We start from the raw sequence: 18,378 nt of genomic DNA on the forward strand, positions 1-18,378 counted from the left end.
CAGTGATGAATGGACCATGGACTCAGGCATGGCCCTGACTCAAGTCATTAGCTGACTACAGGGCTCCTTCTGGAAAGATATTCTGAAAGGAGCAAAAACGCCATTCTCTACCCACTGAACACATGTCTTAGAGTTGAATGTTAAAAGTTATCTGTAAGCAATTCTACTCCTAGATATGCACCCCAAAGAATTAAAGGCAAAAACTCACTTATACACCAATGTTCATTGCAGCATTATTCACAATAGTCCAAAGTTGAAACAACCCACATGTCCATCAACAGATAAATGGTTAAACAAAAGGTGGTCTACGTGCACAAGGCAATGGTATACAGCCATCAAAAGAAATTCTAATACAAGCTACAACGTGAATGAACCTTGAAAACATCATGCTAAGTGAAATAAACCAGACAGAAAAGAACAAATGTTGTATGATTCCACTTACATGAGGTGCCTAGACTAGTCAAATCATGGGGACAGAAGGTGGAAGAGAATAAAACAACTGTATTCTACCGTCTGTCCCCATGGAGAAGGAGAGGGAATTGAAGAGTTATTATGTAATTGGTACAGTGTTTCTGTTTGAGAAGAAGACAAAGTTCTGGAGATGGATGGGGGTAACAATTGTACATCATGAATATACTCAATGCCAGGGAATGGTGTACTTAAAAATGGATGAATGATAAGTATTATGTTACGTATAGTTTTCTACAATACAAACATGCTGAGAGTCATCTTTGAGTAACCTCCACAACTCTTTCAAGTCACTGTATTTGTTTTTAAAACAATCTTTGTATTTCACATCAATTTTGTGTACACAAACCAACCAAACTGCTTTGAGTATTATTAAACTATAGAGACAAATTAAGTCAGGAATAGTCCAAAGTAAGGAATATTCATTTCTTACCTCTTGCCACAAGAATATTTTTTCAGGATTATGCAAAGTCACAAAATTGCAATCTCAGAGAATGCCATCATATTTTAACACTTAAGTATGTTTAAAATTGTATGTATATTTATTATTTATTTTATAATAATTATATACATTTATTTTTTAAAAAAATATGAAAGATAGGTGTTTAAAGTACATAGTTTGTATTATTCATCTTTCAGTAACATACATGTAATTAGTTAAACCAAACAATGGGACTAATTAAAAGTGACTAGTACGTTCACATTGTCAAACTGCACAGCCACTAAATTATACTTTCAACAACTCAACAAACTTTAAGGAATTGACACGAACTGCCCATGATATCTATGACAATGAGGATAAAGAAGTATAGAGAGCACCATCTCAGGTATATCAAATGCCTTTTATGCCTATTATGCTCATAAACAGATTAAAAATGGACTATTAAGGCATTCATTTAATCAACAAGGTTAAGTACTAATGATATGAAGGTGAACACAACAGCAAAAATCCCTGCACCTCACAGAGCTTACTTTCGAGTCAGAGAAAAAATGCAAATAACAAAAAATTAAGTAAATTTAAACAACAAATAGAGATAAACATACAGTGAGTAGAAGGGATGAAGGGCGCCAGAATGAAGATGGGGACTGCAAATGGAAACACCCCAACTATCAGCAATGGTTACGGAAGAGTTGAGGCACTACGGGTAACTTTTTCTCCTCGATTTTGTATTCTACAGCTCACATGCATTACTTTTATCATTGCAAAACGTGCTTTGAAATACACATTTAAATATGCACTTCCTAAGAATAGCTGCAATGAAGTCCACCGACCTTTATATTAGACACCCCACACATGTTAACCTAAAGGAACATTGGGACTGTAGTCCTCAGAGGAAACCCACTGAAGGAACAGGCAGCCCAATCTAGTCATCAGATTAGTCATTGATTAGGAACATCAGACTTAAACAGAAATTATTTCTTCTTCAGTCAAGCCTTATTTTAGAGCACTTTTCCTGGCATATTACACCCTGGACAAAAAACAAAGTTATCAAAGTGGCGATGATTTCAGCATTGAAGGTATCATACAAATTAAGGTGACCTAAAAAAAGGTTGAAGAGTGAGCAATGATGATGATGATGACAGTTAAATGAATTGTTAAACACAGAGATAAAGCCAGTAAAATTGTTGTCCCTGGACTCAAAATGTGCAGAAAAAGATAAGCAAAGCTCCAAAGTTGGGCTGAACTGCATGGTTAACCTCAGAGAAGAAAAGATGCTCTACGTGGAATCCCCAGCACTTCAGTAATAATGTGGTCTAAGGGATACACCAGACGTGACGATGAATGCCACTGTGCAATGAAATTCCTCTTAGCTGTCTGAAAGCCAGATCCAAAGCTGGCACATAGTAGGTGTTGGACGTGTTCTTGAGGTGCAGTCACCTATGTTTGTTTATTTAATTTTGTAAATTGATTCTGGTTGACCATCCTGGGAAGGTATCTACAACTGAAACAAATGAGATTCACTATAGATTAAGATTCAGGATCCAATATGGGGCTTTTTGATTTCAGGTCAGTGCCTTATTCTACCTATCCCTCAGTCCAGTTCTGCCATGTTTAAGTTAGAGACTGATCTGATTACAAAATACATTAAAAATATTGGATACATAAGGTCTGACAATTAAGTTCACAACTCATGCTAGAAAAAGTGCTACATCCCTCATTGCTGAATATCACTACAGTCACTTTTGAGGTACTCCCCTTAGGAAGCTAGGCACTAATGCCAGTGTCTCATCCACCCTTCAAAGCATTTTTGAACTCTTTTCCTGGAATGAAAAGCTGTTGTCATATTACCCCTCAGGTTCTGGATGTCACCAAAATGTTTTCCTTCTAATATTTCCTTTACCTGTAGGTAAAGAAAAAGTCATTGGGGCCAGATAGTTGAAAAACGAGGGTGTTCTAATATAGTTGTTTGTTTACTGGTGAAAAACTCCCTGCAGACAGTGCTTTGTGAGCTGGTGCATTGCTGTGATGCAAAAGCCATGAGTTGTTGGTGAACCATTCAGGTCATTTTGGTATAAGTTTTTCATGTGGCCTTTTCAGCTCTTCCAAATACTAAACTTGGGCTTGGTGCCCACAGCACCAACTACATACACAGAGGCTGGCGGGTTCGAACCCAGCCTGGGCCAGCTAAAACAACAATGACAACTGCACCAAAAAAATAGCCAGGCATTGTGGTGGACACCTGTAGTCCCAGCTCCTTAGGAGGATGAGGCAAGAGAAACACTTAAGCCCAAGGGTTGGAGGTTGCTGTGAGCTGTGACTCCCCAGCACTCTACCAAGGGTGACATAGTGACACTGTCTCAAAAAAAAAGAATAGTAAACTTGGTTAACTGTTTGTCCAGCTGGTACAAATTCATAACAAATAATCTCTCTGATAACAAAAAAGCTTAGCAACTCTTGATATGGACTGATGGAACTTTTTTGGTCATGGACAATTGGCTGACTTCCAGTGTGCACTTTGACGCTTTGTTTTGGGGTTGCATTGGTACACCCATGTTTCATCACCAGTGATACATTTTTTTTTTTTTTTTTTTTGGAGCTGGGTTTGAACCTGACACCTCTGGCATATGGGGCCAGCGCCCTACTCCTTTGAGCCACAGGGGCTGCCCAGAACCATTTTTGCACATACCTTTCTTATGCCAAGATTTTTGGTTAAGATTTTCCTAACTGTTTCTCTACTGATGTTTACATGGTCTGCTATGCTTCCCAGTTATCTGAAGATTTTGATACACAAGTCAGTGAATTTGGGCAATGCTTTTGTCAGTTCTAACAGTTACCCAATGAATTTTTTGCACAATTCAATGAATTTGGGCAATGTTTTTGTCAGTTCTACTTGTTACTGGCCACCCTGACCTCTCTTCATCAGTGACACTTACCCCTAAGAAAAACCTCTAATCTACTTGTATACTGTTGTTTTCTTCATGGCATTCTCCTCATAAATTTGGATTAACATGTCCCTGATTTCACTTCCACTCTTACCAATTTGAATAAGAAATACAATGTTTGTTTATTGTTCTAATTCAAACTCCAACATTCTCATGATGGCACACGAAAAAACACAACAATAATCAATGTCACTCAGCAAGACACTGCCACACATCAACATGAAAACAGCTGTGAGACACTGATATACCGATGTTATGAAACCTTGCCAAGTTGTTTGTACAGTGCTGCCGATGTAAGCCCATGGTGGCAAGTTCACAAACTTAATTGTCAGACCTGTATCTCTGCCACTATCTCTAACAGGATTTACCGGTGATATGATTTTCATATCATGTGCTTTCAAATATAACTGCCTGAGGTAGCCAATATATGTACGTAGAGATGGGGTTAAAAGAAAGTCCAAGAGATAGTTGGAATTTAGATACAGTAACTTCAGAGCATTGAAGTCCAAGTGTGCAGCCCTTCTAGGTAAGAGACCGTGTGGGTGTGGCCTGGCCCCACACCTATGAAGCCAGTCCTGGTTCCTGCTTATCTGATTTAATAGTTTTTTCCCCTGTAAGTTGGTGGATTCCCATCAGCGTAGACATTCTCTACTATGTCTTTAAAAAAAAAAAAATCCCTCCCTTACCATCATATTCAGCTTTGATTATTTGGTTCATTTCTCTGCTTCCCTTTAGAACAAACTTCTTGGAAGAGCTGCCTACCTCTGTTGTAATTACAAACTCATGTTTAATCTACTCTTAACTGTGTTCTGGCTCATGCCTTCACAATCCCACTAACTGCTTTTGTAAATATCAGAAATACTCTCCATGTTGTCTAGTCCAGTAGATATTTTTGCAACCCCACAGCAGCACTCAACATTGAATGACTACTCCCTCTCTTGAAACACTCATCTCTCTTAAATTTCAGGACACTTGTTATTCTTTCTTACTTTCTTTAGCTGGACTGCATTCCTCTGCCTGACTTCTAAATATCAGGATTCTTCTCCTCTTTTATTTCCACAGTCTGTCCCAAGACAGACTTATCAATTCTCATAGAATTAAAACCTACACCTTCGTGTCTCTGCCCAGATTTTTCCACTCATTGCTGGGCATGTGATTCCAGCCTCCTACTTGGCAATACCATTTTGTTTTTTTGCATTTTCTGGCTAGGGCTGGGTCTGAACCTGCCACCTCTGGTATATGGGGTGGGCATCCTACCCTTTTGAGCCACAGGCCTGGCCCCATTTTTTTTTTTTTTTTTTGAGGTAGAGACTCACTCCCTCACCCTGGGTAGAGGACTGTAACATCATCATAGCTCACAGCACCTCATTCTCTTGGGGTCAAGCAATCTTCTTGCCTCAGCCTACCAAGTAGCTGGTAATACAGTTGCCCACCATGATACCCAGCTGGTTTTTCTATTTTTTAGTAGAAATGGGGGTCTCATTCTTACTTAAGCTGACCTTAAACTCCTGAGATCAAGAAATCTACTTGCCTCAGTCTTCCAGTGGGCTAGGATTATAGGCCTGAACTACTGTGCTTGGCCTTGAGACACCACTTACATGTTCCACAATTCTGGCGTGCATACCAAAGGAAAGTCTTGACTATGTGTGACCCTGCCCCTTCAGCATTCATCCCGCTCCATTTTAGCTAAATGTCACAGCACAGCCATCTACTTGACTACTCAAGAACCTAGGATTCACCCTTGATTTTGTTCTTTTCATCTTACCCCACATTCAAACCATCAGTAGCTCCTATTCATTTTACATTTAAAATAAATGTTGGATGAATTCTCAGCTTTCCATCTCTATTGCCACACTGCAAGCCCAGGCACTATCACCTTTCACTTGAATGAAGATGATTGTCCTAATTAAAATAGGTTGCTTCTGATTTAATTCCATTTCAGCAACTTAAATGAGGTCTCTAAATAGCACTTATTGGAAATTACAATTATATATTTTGATTTCACAGATCAGAAAATTCAATGCTCTTCTCCTCCTCCTCACAAGAAAATAAAACTAGGGGGAAAAAGGGGAAACCAACATTGGGTGGCTTTTATTTGCCAAATAAAGGCATTGAAAATTATGATGATTATGGTATTGATAGTAATCATAGCTAGCATTTACTGAGCAATTGCTATGTACCAGGCACTAGCTAAGCATTTTACATAGATAACCACCTTTTAGTCCCACAAAAATAATGTGAGGCACACACATTTTATATATGAGAAAACTGGAGATCAGAGAGGCAAGTCACTTAACTAAATTCTTACTATGAAAAAAAATTCTATGCCTGCAATCCTCAAATACTAAACGCACACACATACACATATATACACAGAAAGAAGAAAGGACATAATCTTAGAAGTAAAAAAATTAATAGGTTTTGGGGAAGTTTTTTATATTGTTCTTATTTTCCTCTTTCACCACAGACTACTGAAAACTGTGTCATAATTTGATGCTTGTCCACAGCGCATATCTAGGAACCACTGATTTAACCTGTGACTATGACACCAGGTTCCTAGTTAAGGTTGAAGGTGAGCCCTAGACCATACCATTTAGGAGCCACTGATAAAAAATTACTTAACTGGCATCATCCCAAATTCTTGGCAACAAATGGTTGCCACTAATACATGAGGAGCTTGGGGTGTCCTTTAAGAATATAACTGAACTGGAACTTCTCCCGAGAAGCAGCCTCAAGGCCAATTGGTGTCAGCTGGTTGCACTGTCAGCATTTTTCTTTTATAAAACACAGTGCCCCGGGAAGTCTGGGATTTACTGACATTCATCCCTGGTGCCAAGACCAAACTTCTTTTCCTGCTGTCTGGCCCCCAATTCATGAATTTGCTCAGAAGTCAGAAATGCATTGACAATTTCTTTCAAACAGAGTCCAAAGTAGAACAGTGGGGCAGGATGGGGACTCAACACTTCCAACTGTTAGACGCCACTTGGTTGAATAAATGTCCCCAGTAGGAAGCAAATTCTGCCCAGTCATATTTCAAATGCTTTCCAGGTCGTAACCATTGAATTGAATCCAGGTTGTACAGTTAGTATGTAGCATATTATTACAAATATAACATATTTTCTTTTCGAAACACGAGATTAACTGTTCTAAGTATTTCTACTCAGTAAGAGTGAATTCATTAATGCTCTTGATTTAAGGCCAGAGGATTATGAATGGATATCAGAAAGGCTCCCAGAGAAGGCAAATAACTTTCCACAAGATGCTTTAGGGCAAGGTTCAATACAATACAGCCTGTGGACCAAATCTAACCCACCATCTCTTTTTGTATGAATCAGGAACTAAGAAGGATTGTTAAATTTTTAAGTGTGAAAATGTCAAAAGAAAAACAGAGTAGACCTCTGTTATAGTAGACCTCTGTGTAGCAGCTAATCTACACTGCCAACCTCCCTACACTACACTGCCCACCTCCCTAAGTTGACCTAATTTTCATAGAGCAGACATGCACCACATAAACTAAAGCCTAGTTCCTTATTTTGACCACCTCCATATGGTGACCAGTTTGTTACAGTCCTTTGCATGAGTTTATAAAGATTCTACTGTTCTCAATTTATAAAGGTTCTACTTATTTGTTGACAAATGAAAATTTTTTGCAATTGAAATTTCAGTGTCCATAAATAAAGTTATAATGGAGCAGAGTCACATTCATTTGTTTCTGTATTCATCTTGTTTTTTAGGCTAAAATAGCAGATGAGGAGTTGTCACAGATTCCATCCATAGTGCCCCAAAAGTATACAATGTTTATTATCTAGCCTATCGCAGAAAAGGTGTGCCAACCCCTGCTTTAAATGATTCTCATAAATAACCAAAGACACAGTATAAAACAAGGTTAATTTATTTTTACTTTACTATTAAGCATACCTCTAGAAAGGAAAAAAGAAATAGTTCAGGAGGAAAAAACTTTCCAGTCCTTTATGCTAGATAAACTCTGCTCACTGTCCTATTTACAATAATATAATAGTAATAATACAATAATAATACAAGAGTATTATTCCACCATTGGCTGGTTAATGTTTATGTTTCCAAATGACACGTTCATGAATGGTCACACAGCAAGTGCATAGTTGCAATCCCTATAGATTTCATAGAACCTGAGTTCCTGAAACTTAAGGGCTAACACTGGTCACTGTAATTGCATGAGGCCATACAACAAAAGCTGGTTCCATGGAAGGCCTTCATTCCCGATTTTCGTTGACTACAGTAGGCTTGAAGTGACAGTCAAATTGTCTAAACCCGCAATCCACAACCCCTGTGCTGTGGACTGGTCTGTAGCCTGTTAGAAATGGGGCTGCACAGCAGGAAGTGAGTGGTGGGCAGGTAAGGGAAGCTTCACCTGCTCTCCATCACTCACGTCACTGCCTGACCTCCGCCCCCTGTCAGATCAGCAACATCATCAGTTTGTCACAGGAGAACAAACCTGACCATAAACTGTGCACGAGAGGGATCTGGGTTGCAGGCTCCTTATGAGAATCTAATACCTGATGACCTGAGGTGGAGCTGAGGTGGTAATGCCAGCCCTGGGGAGTGGCTGTAAACATAGGATCAGACTGTCTACTTGCAGAAAAACAAGCTCAGGGCTCCCACTGATTCTGTCTTATGGTGAGTTGTATAATTATTTCATTATATTACCACACGATAGAAATAAAGTGCACAATACATGTAATATACTTGAGTCATCCCAAACCATGCCCACTCACCTTGTTCTGTGGAAAAATCATCTTCCATGAAACCAGGCCTTGGTGCCAAAAAGGTTGGGGACTGTTGATCTAAATAATAAAACTGGCTTACAGATTTAACTTTCAACCCAGGTAGTTCCAAGATGGAAATCAAAAATGTCTATAGTTTTAGGTAGCATACAAAGTTAAGTGTAACATGAGTGTTATTTAATAAGCAGTGATAACTTTACCAGAATTTGTTCATAAGACAGTCTTTGAACTAAAATGTTCTTGATTTAAAAATATAATAAGGCAGTGATGAATTTTCACCAAATGCAATTCCTACTTCAAGGGGAAACATCCAAGATCCCAGGATTAAATTGAGCTACCTCGTGTTTCACTCATTAGTCTGAGTAAACATGAATTGGGCTACTAAGAACTTGTAAGGAAACTTTACAGAGGCGCATAACTATTCTTTGTCATGTGTTATGAAAATTATATTACTTTCATATAAATTACATCACAAATATTTCACCTGTACAAATTTCTTTCCATTAAACCAGCAGGAAGAATTGATGGGAAGAAAAGATGTTTCCAGTAGAAGAAGAGTAGATCTGATCATAACTCTCGTTTCCCAAATGGAGATCCACAAACTATTATGTGCCACAAGGTATTCAAAGGTTTGTTTTTTTTTTTTACAAAAATGGTTTCATTTTTAAGTTAATAGAAAAATTATCACAAGGCTGAGATTTCAATACTGTAGGAAAGGTCATTTCAGAGCCTTTAATATGCTAATGTACATCGTGAATCTCTAAAGACAGGATATAACTTTTCTAAATTCCTTTGGGATTCTCCTAAACAGGTATTTATACCTCACTGCTCAGGGAACAGAAAGCTCAGTCTTTGTGGTCTTTTTTCTTGGCTTTCTAGTTTGTTTCCTCCTGACTCCTCCAATCCTTGTCTGGAGAAATAAAGTGCTGACAAGTGAAAACCTTGATTTTTCACTTGTAAAATGAACCATATGTGATTGGATCTGAGGTTAGTTATGACAAATGCCTTTACTAAATATCAGACTGTCAAAGATGACTTAATTTGGTAAGAATCTACTTCTCATTAGAGAATTTTTCCTTTAACTTTTCCAGTCATTCTAATGGAAAATAATAAATATAAGGCGACATTACTAAAGTCTGATAGGACAAAATCCAAAAATCATTTGCCTATTCAATTGCGTGCAAATAGGCAATGCATAGACATGAAAATAGCCAAGGAGATTCTCAAAGTCCTTCATAGCTGGAATCAATTCAGTAACCTTCCATTTCTTTTGGATTGCAAAACTGTAGCCAATTTTCTTGGCCCAACATTCTGAAGGACCCCAGTTGCCTCTAACGCTGAAGAAGATGCTGGAAAATTGGAGACAGCCACATATCCTAGGAGATGAATGTTGCCAAATGAAAGTAGAACACTGTGTCTTCAGCGGATTCAAAGAATAATGCAATAATTGAGCTCTCTCTGCACACTGAGGCCACTGATGAACTCAGTTGGAGCAGCTTTTTAACCTGTGGTCAACTTTTCTTAGCAAGATCACTCTCCTCTGAGATGAAGACTATCTCTTAGTTTAACAAAGCCCACTGTATCACTTTTACATTCTGTGTACATGCTTAGATACACAGATGAGTGATCATAATGACTGCAAGACTTTCTCCTGTTGCCTAGATCCTAAACTATAAACAAGTCTACTTTGTCCTGTTATTAAAGATTTTCTTTTTCTGAATAATCCTGAAAACTTCAATCATTAGACTCTTAAAATGTTGATTTTTAAAAAATAAAACAAAAAATACTGCATTCAATGGGGGAATAAAGCCGATTTAAAGAAAAAAATGTTATAAGCATTAAAAGCAAGTATCATTTACACTTCTATTCTTTCAGAAACTTTTTTAGTATCATTAATCATTTTTCAGATGATACATATGGCAGTTGGGCATGAAGGACAACTGTCATTGTTTTGATCAAACAGGATTACTTTAATAGGTAGCTTGGGCTCAAATTTAAAAAAGTAAAACTCATTGACTTCATCTCAAAGAGTTCTGGATTTTGCCACAAATGAAAATACAGTAATCCCAGAGGGGTTAAAAGATGAAGCAGATGAGATTGTGTTTTTGTGTAGTCAATAACGTGGCTTCTTTTAAAGGATTTTTATACAGGTTTTGCAGAATCTATAATATCTGCCATTCATCAATCCAATTCAATCAATAATCCCGAGTAGGTCAACTGACTACAGCATCCGCAGAGTTAAATTTAATCAGCTTTGTTTCTCTCAAAAGTTGAAGTACTTCAAAAGTTCATGCCAAGAGACTCCGATGCTAATAAATAAGACTATCAATTAGCATTCATTGGGTGGTTACTCTACGTGAAACATCTTGCTGAGTATTTTACTTGCATTATTTATTTAATCCTCACGATGACTCAATGAAGTGTGCCAATGACTACTTTCATTTTACACGGGAAGAAACTGAGGCTATGGACATTAAATATTTTGCACAAGAGAAGGGTTTTTCCACAAATTAATTCACTAGTGATTATTTAAATTTAGAAATTGTTCCTGGTAACTCAAGTCCCTTTAGAACACTTTATAATCAGACAAATTAACTCTAGTGTCTGATCATAGTTGATCAGGCTCTTTTAATTTTTCTCAAAGAAACATGTAGATTACTGACACATGGCACAGCTGAGATTTAAAACTGTGTATGGGTGTATGTGTGCTTTTCCAATGTACTAACCTATCATGCTAGGCTGTCTCCCATTACTAAAACACAAAACATTAATTAGGAAGAAGACAGTATAATGGTTCCTCAAAATGTTAAACAAAAAATTATCATATGATCCAGTAATTCCCTTGCTAGGTACATACCCCGAAGAACTGCAAACAAGTACTTGAACATGTATTTGTACATCAATGTTTATAGCAGCATTATTCACAATACTCAAAAGGCAGGAACAACCAAATGTCCATCAACCAATGAAAGGATAAGCAAAATGTGGTACATACATATGGTGGAATACTACTCAGCTTAAAAAGAAAAGGGAATCCTAACACATGTTAACCTGAAAACATTACGCTAAGTGAAATAATCCAGGCACAAAAGGATGAATATTATATGATTCCACTCATACAAGAAGTAGTCAAATTCATAGACACATCAAGTAAAATTGTGGTTGCCAGGGACTGGGAGTTAAGGATGGAAAGGGAAAGTTATTGTTTAATGAGTTCAGAGTTTCAGTTACGGAAGATAAAATAGTTCTGGAGATGGATGGTGGTGATGGCTGCACAATATTGTGAATACTGTCATGAACTGTACACTTAAAAACAATTAAAATGGTAAATCTTGCTATACATATTTTACCCCGATATAAAGTAATTAGAACTTAGATTTGTTCTAAAATATAAAAGCCTAGAGCCACAAAACTACACAATAGTCTAACTTGAGATCTAATTTGTAAAAGATAGCAGTACTCATATAAGCAAGCCTATTCTGCTCAATAGCATTGTGAATCTTATACTTTGTTTTCACTACAGATCAGTGGAAGTAATAAAATGATTGGCTGAAGATCAGACATCAGAAGGAACAACATGAAATACAAGTGTCAGGAGGTATTCCAGCAAGAATAGCTTATCTCAAGGGACATCCAGTAACATCTTATCTTACTCCTAATTACCTTAAAAGTGAACAAAAACACTTTTCCCTAAGAAAGAATTCTCAAAATGTTGCTTGGGAAAATTGGCTAAATTGTCTTCTCATATCTATATGTTGGGAATATTAAACAGTTTGAAGGAAATATTAAACACATTTTATCACACATTGGGATTCTTTACAGCCGTATTTTTAAAATAATTAAATTGGCTCATTTTAGTGCCCTAGATTCTGGCCCAGTTTGATTATTTATACAAAAATATGGATATTAAAAATGACATCGGCATTACTGCTCTTTGAGTAATCAGTGCTTTGGCGTTGTTTTTCTCTTGATCAGAAGATTTACATTAATCAAATAAAATTTTGCCTTGTGCTCAATGCAGAGCCATGCAAGGAGCCAAATGAACTTACAGGATTTACTGAATAACAGCAACAAAAAAGGCACAAGTTCCCCAGAATGGTGTACTTTTTCACCCGCAAATTCAATGATTTTGTAACATGGCGATTAATTACAATCCCTTTGACAAGCCTGTGCTCATCGTAGGATGTTAGGATGTAGAAAACAATCCATTCCCATCCATTCCCAATGTTCTCATTATTTAGACTTTGGACTTTTATTTCTTGTGCTTGGTCTATTCTTCTCATGTCATTGCATAGCGGACATCTTCTTGACACTGATAATGGCTTTGGCTTTCTTACCTTTGAGGTTTCAGCTCAAATGTCACCACCTTGGAAAGGCCAACCCTAACCATCCTATCTAAAGTAGCCTCCCGCCATTACTCTGTCACTCTAGATCACTCAAAGTGAGGTGGCAGTGAGGGCTAGTGGAGATCTCCTGAATTTTAGTTCATTCTTGTCCTTTGAGGTCCAATTAGCAGAACTCTCTAGAAATTATTTCTAGGGGCTCCTTCTCAGAGGCCTGGACCACTTGCTACTTGAGACCCACAGCCTTCTTTTCCCAGGCAACCTACAAACAGCTGCCGCCCTGCATACACCAACCAGGCTGCTCACTTAGGGAGGCCATGCCCCGCCCCATCCATCACGCCTCATTATAGGATGATGAGAGAACCAAGGGACTCAGGCCTTTACTTCTTATCTTGCTGAGCCTGGCTTTGAAAGTTTCCCTTTTCTGCAATAAAACGGATTTTTTTCCTATGACCTAGCCTTGTGAAATTTGTCTAGTATATAGAAACATGGCAGTTAGAAATTCAGAAACCTCCCTTGCATAATTCCATTCTACAATATTACAAATATTGATGATCATCCACATGCATTTTAATAACATAAAAAATTTCTATAACAAAAAGCAATAGTGATAAATTCAACTGTCCAAGGAACAGCACAAAGGACAAATAAATCATTTAATTGTCTACCATGCACCCAACCAAAGCTCCCCTTGGAAAAAGGAGGACATTGGTATAGCGGATGGAGATTAAGAAGGCCACCAAAGCTCACGGGAAATGTGAAAAGTAAAATTGAAAAGCTTCTGCAGAGCCAAGAACACAGTAAGTAAAGCAAGCAGACAGCCCTCAGAATGGGAGAAGATATTTGCAGGTTCTGTCTCTGACAAAGGTTTAATAACCAGAATCCAAAGAGAACTCAAATGTATTAGCAAGAAAAGAAAAAGGAACCCAACCCAAGGGAAGCAAAGGAACTGAAGAGAAACTTCTCTGAAGAAGACAGGTGCACGGCCTACAGACATATGAAAAAATGCTCATCATCCTTAATCATGAGAGAAATGCAAATCAAAACTACTTTGAGATATCATCTAACTCCAGTAAGATTAGCCCACATCACAAAATCCCAAAACCAGAGATGTTGGCATGGATGTGGAGAAAAGGAAACACTTCTACACTGCTGGTGGGAATGCAAGTTAATACGTTCCTTTTCGAAAGATGTTTGGAGAATACTTAGAGAACTAAAAATAGACCTGCCATTTGATCCTACAATTCCTCTACTAGGTATATATCCAGAAGAACAAAAATCACACTATAACAAAGATATTTGTATCAGAATGTTTATTGTGGTCCAATTCATAATTGCTAAGTCATGAAAGAAGCCCAAGTGCCCTTCAATCCACAAATGGATCAATAAATTGTGGTATATGTACACCATGGAATACTATGAGCCTTAAAGAAAGATGGAGACTTTACCTCTTTCATGTTTACATGGATGGAGCTGGAACATATTCTTCTCAGAAAAGTATCTCAAGAATGGAAGAAAAAGTATCCAATGTACTCAGCCCTACTATGAAACTAATTTATAGCTTTCATATGAAAGCTATAACCCAATTATAGCCCAAGAATATGGGGAAAGGTGAAAGGGAGGGGAGGGAAGCGGTGAGGATGGGTGCAGGGAGGGTAATTGGTGGGACCACACCTATGGTGCATCTTACAAGGGCACATGTGAAACTTACTAAATGTAGAGTATAAATGTCTTAACACAATAACTAAGAAAATGCCATGAAGGCTATGTTAACCAGTTTGATGAAAATATTTCAAATTGTATATAAAATCAGCACATTATAACCCATGACTGCCTTCATGTACACAGCTATGATTTAATTAAAAAAAAATCCATATATTAGAAGACAAGGTCCTTGCAGTTCTACCACCCTTTACCTTAAAGGCCTGCAGACTCTGCTTGTACTTTACTTATGAAGCTAGGAGCTTGCCTATACTTTATCTTTGCAAAATTCTAGTCTTCATGCACCATCATCTCACATTTCTTACCATCCTCATTTTCATCAAACACTGGTGGTTTGCTTGAAGTGTTGGCTCCCATGGTAGCGTCTGCCCAGACCTGGATCCTCTAGTTACAACATCCTGGAAGAAACACTCATCTTCACTCGGAACAGGTCACGAAGCCTTAGCTGGATATCTAGGAAAGAAAAGGAAACAGTATCCTAATAATATGGTGTACTCTAGGCACCCTGAGTACAGACTGTGGCTGAAATACTAACCTAATCTGTATCACTGCAGTGGAAACTTTTGTGCTGGAAAAGATTTCAGAAATAAAACATCAAGCAACAGTAGACCACATTAAATGCTTATCAGTAGGCAGACCTGGACTTACAAAGCAGGAAGAAAGCAAACTAGTTTTCAAAGTTGAAAGAAAAGTTTAAAATGAGGTCAGCAAAGCTTTATTTAACAACAATAAAAATGAAAATATTTTAGTGTGAATTTGTATTTTTGAGGAAAATGCACTAATTTTAAACTCTCTTTTTTTCTTATTATTGTGTGACCAACAACTTTAACCTTTTTTAGGCAAAAAGATGTATTTGCTATCTCTTTCCCCGGCCTGAAAGGTACTACATTGGAAAAGGTGCGAGTTCTAGTTTAAGCGTTTACGCACCAGCAATTTCCTGAATTCCTCTAAACATATTCCTCTTTGTTCCTCTTCTAAACTTAGAGAGTTGAACGTGATATACATACATGTAACTATTTATATATTAAATTAAATGTATGACACACATTTATGTATATATATAAAACCCTTTATACTTATGTATACATATTCATATGTATGTAATATAACTATTGGGTTACATAAACATATGATATACTTACAGTTAATATAATACATAAAGCATTTTCACAGCTTAAGTGCTCAATAATTGTTGGCTGATCTGAAATTCAAATTAAATGATATATCTGAAAGATTAAAAAAAATTCTGAAAAAAGTATGCTTATAGCTTTGTTCCATCTAAAAACATAATGGTAATTGGTATACCTGAAATTGGTAGAGATGTAGCATTCTGGTTCTAAAACTGACACTGATAATAGCTTTGGCCATTTAACCTCTCCCCTCCAGAATGGAAATAACAATGCCTATCTAACTTACAGGCCTAACAAGTTTAGATACCTATAAAAGCCAGCCAGGTAATGGAAAGGAGTGATCCAGACCGGGTATATGATGTCAGTGCATTGGGAGGACAATGGTGACACTGGCTTTGTTTAAAAGAGATAGTTGCTCTTCGATCAAACAGATTATTGACAAATAAAATCATAGATTTCGGGGACCAGATATTCAGATCAACCAAAAAAAGGGTAGAGGTCTGGATCTTATACAAAATAATACTTTAAAATTCAACTCATTTATACAACTTGAGAAAATTTCATGCTTGGGACAAATATGGCTCCTGGATATAGTTATTGACACAATGTAGGTAAGGCAATTAGCACAAGGCCTGGCACATAATATGCAAAGGATGAATGTTACCTCCTGCTATTTTTGACAGTAGCAGTATTTCCTAATTGTGTATTTTTTAAAGAGTTGATACCTGCTGATTGATTTCTTCTTGGACTTTCTACACATGAAGGAGATAGAGATTACAAGCAGAACTGGAGACTGTGTTAAGGATGAGTTATTACAAAAGCACTTGGGAAGCTCCTTAGCAAGTGTATAAGTAAAGCTCATTTTCCCATTAGAAAAATGTAAGTAAGGCCTTAATTTGGAATGCAGACTCATTAAGAAAATGCTACTGTTCATACTAAAAGCCAACTGCTGGCAAAGTGCCTTATGGACTTTAAAAAGAATCATTTAATGAAGAGCAAAGAAAAGAGTCAGCAATTAGGCAGCAACCAATTAAATGGCTGGGGAGAGGGGAGACGGCAGGAGCAGGTGGTAACAGGTGGCTGAGGGAAGCTCAGTGGGATTATTGAGGTCCAGGAAGATGGGACTCAAGCTTCTCTCTAGGCTAAAAAATCAAAAGGCTTTTAACTCCAGCAGACAAAGAAGTTAAGAAGAAACAAGTGGCATGCCCTCTGTGTTCCACTGTGCCTTAGGAAGAAGCAAATAGGCTATTTTATGTTTTATTCTTCCATTTAAAATCCAGAATGAGTGGAGAATAATATAAGGCCTGCACCACTGAAGGCACTAGAAAGAGATGAATGGTCCTAAAAAGAACATTAATTTATGGAAGTGCAATTGTTAACTGCAGACTAGGGCTAAGTTTTCTTTTATTTTGGGCTTAAAACCTGAGCATATGTAGCTCACACCACACCCCAGTCCTGCCTTTCTTACATTTTTCTTCACACCTCAGGTTTTCTCAAGTAGCCCGTTTCCCTGCAACATACAATGTACCAGTGTCTGACCTTGCAAGTTGTCAAATCAGAAAGAGAAAGAAGAAGGCGTACTATCACAACATTTCAGAATTCCGTGTGGCTGTATAGACAATTTTGTTCACCACAGATCCAGTGATTTTTAGTGGGAATAAAATATGCAAACAGGGAACCACTTTTGTGTGAGTCTGGGGCGGGCCAGGCAAACGGAAATGTTGGATGGGGACTTAATGTCTTCACTGCTGCACCTCACATACACAACCCAGTTGATAATGGTCTTTTTCATTTTCTCCCCCATGTGGATAACCAAATTAGATAACTGCCTTCCATAGCCATAAAGATATTAACCTTTCTCTGACAGGAAAATAGAGACACATTCTTTCCAGTCTGCCAAAGAGATTCCAGGTCTTCTACCAAACCCCACAACTTCCTTGGCCTCCTGGTACTATCTGCAGTGTTGCCCTAAGCACCGTTTTAAAAAGACAGCCACCTTCCATGGAAATGAAAATTCTAAACATAGAAAATGCAAAAGGAAGAGAAGTTTATCAGATTATTGACTGGGAACTAGTTCCCTAATACCAGTGTCATCTTTGGCCTCTATTTGTGGGGGATATTAACAAGCAAGCTTCTCTGAATAGCCAAGACTCCTGAGGTAAAAAGGTGTTGTCTTCCAGAATTGGAGAACATGGGGCGTGATGCAAGAAAGTTGCAACTTCTGATAGCAACATTGCGATTTCATTGTCACAGAATGTTACTTTGTCTGCATTTTGAAAAGCAGAGCTTCTTAAACTGAGCATTATTTCTAAACACCGGGAAAGAAAACAAATCATGAAAAACTCCTAAGTTAACAACACTCTCAGTTAACCATTGTTTATATTTTTTTCAGCTTTGCTTCACATTTTAATATAAAATTTTAGGGAAACATTTCCACCTTAACCCTTGTGCCAAATTGATTCCTCTTTCACACTTCCTAAACATCTACAATCAAGAATCTCAGGGTGGTGCCTGTAGCTCAGTGGGGGGGGGGCTTGTGTATTTTTTAAAGAGTTGATACCTGCTGAT

General features: G+C 37.7%; 1 protein-coding gene across 1 annotated transcript in view; it reads right to left on the bottom strand.

The window, feature by feature from the left end:
* The window catches only part of STK32A (serine/threonine kinase 32A), a 118,430-nt gene extending 103,293 nt beyond the window's left edge, over positions 1 to 15,137 (bottom strand). Inside the window, exon 1 of the mRNA XM_012807727.1 lies at positions 14,986 to 15,137. Within this exon, the coding sequence (XP_012663181.1) occupies positions 14,986 to 15,037 (52 nt within the window). The 5' untranslated portion in view covers positions 15,038 to 15,137. The remainder of the gene's footprint in view (positions 1 to 14,985) is intronic.
* Positions 15,138 to 18,378: the final 3,241 nt, after the last annotated feature.

Source organism: Otolemur garnettii, unplaced genomic scaffold (assembly GCF_000181295.1).
Source record: "Otolemur garnettii isolate 467f Iridium unplaced genomic scaffold, OtoGar3 scaffold00003, whole genome shotgun sequence".
NCBI lineage: Eukaryota > Metazoa > Chordata > Mammalia > Primates > Galagidae > Otolemur > Otolemur garnettii.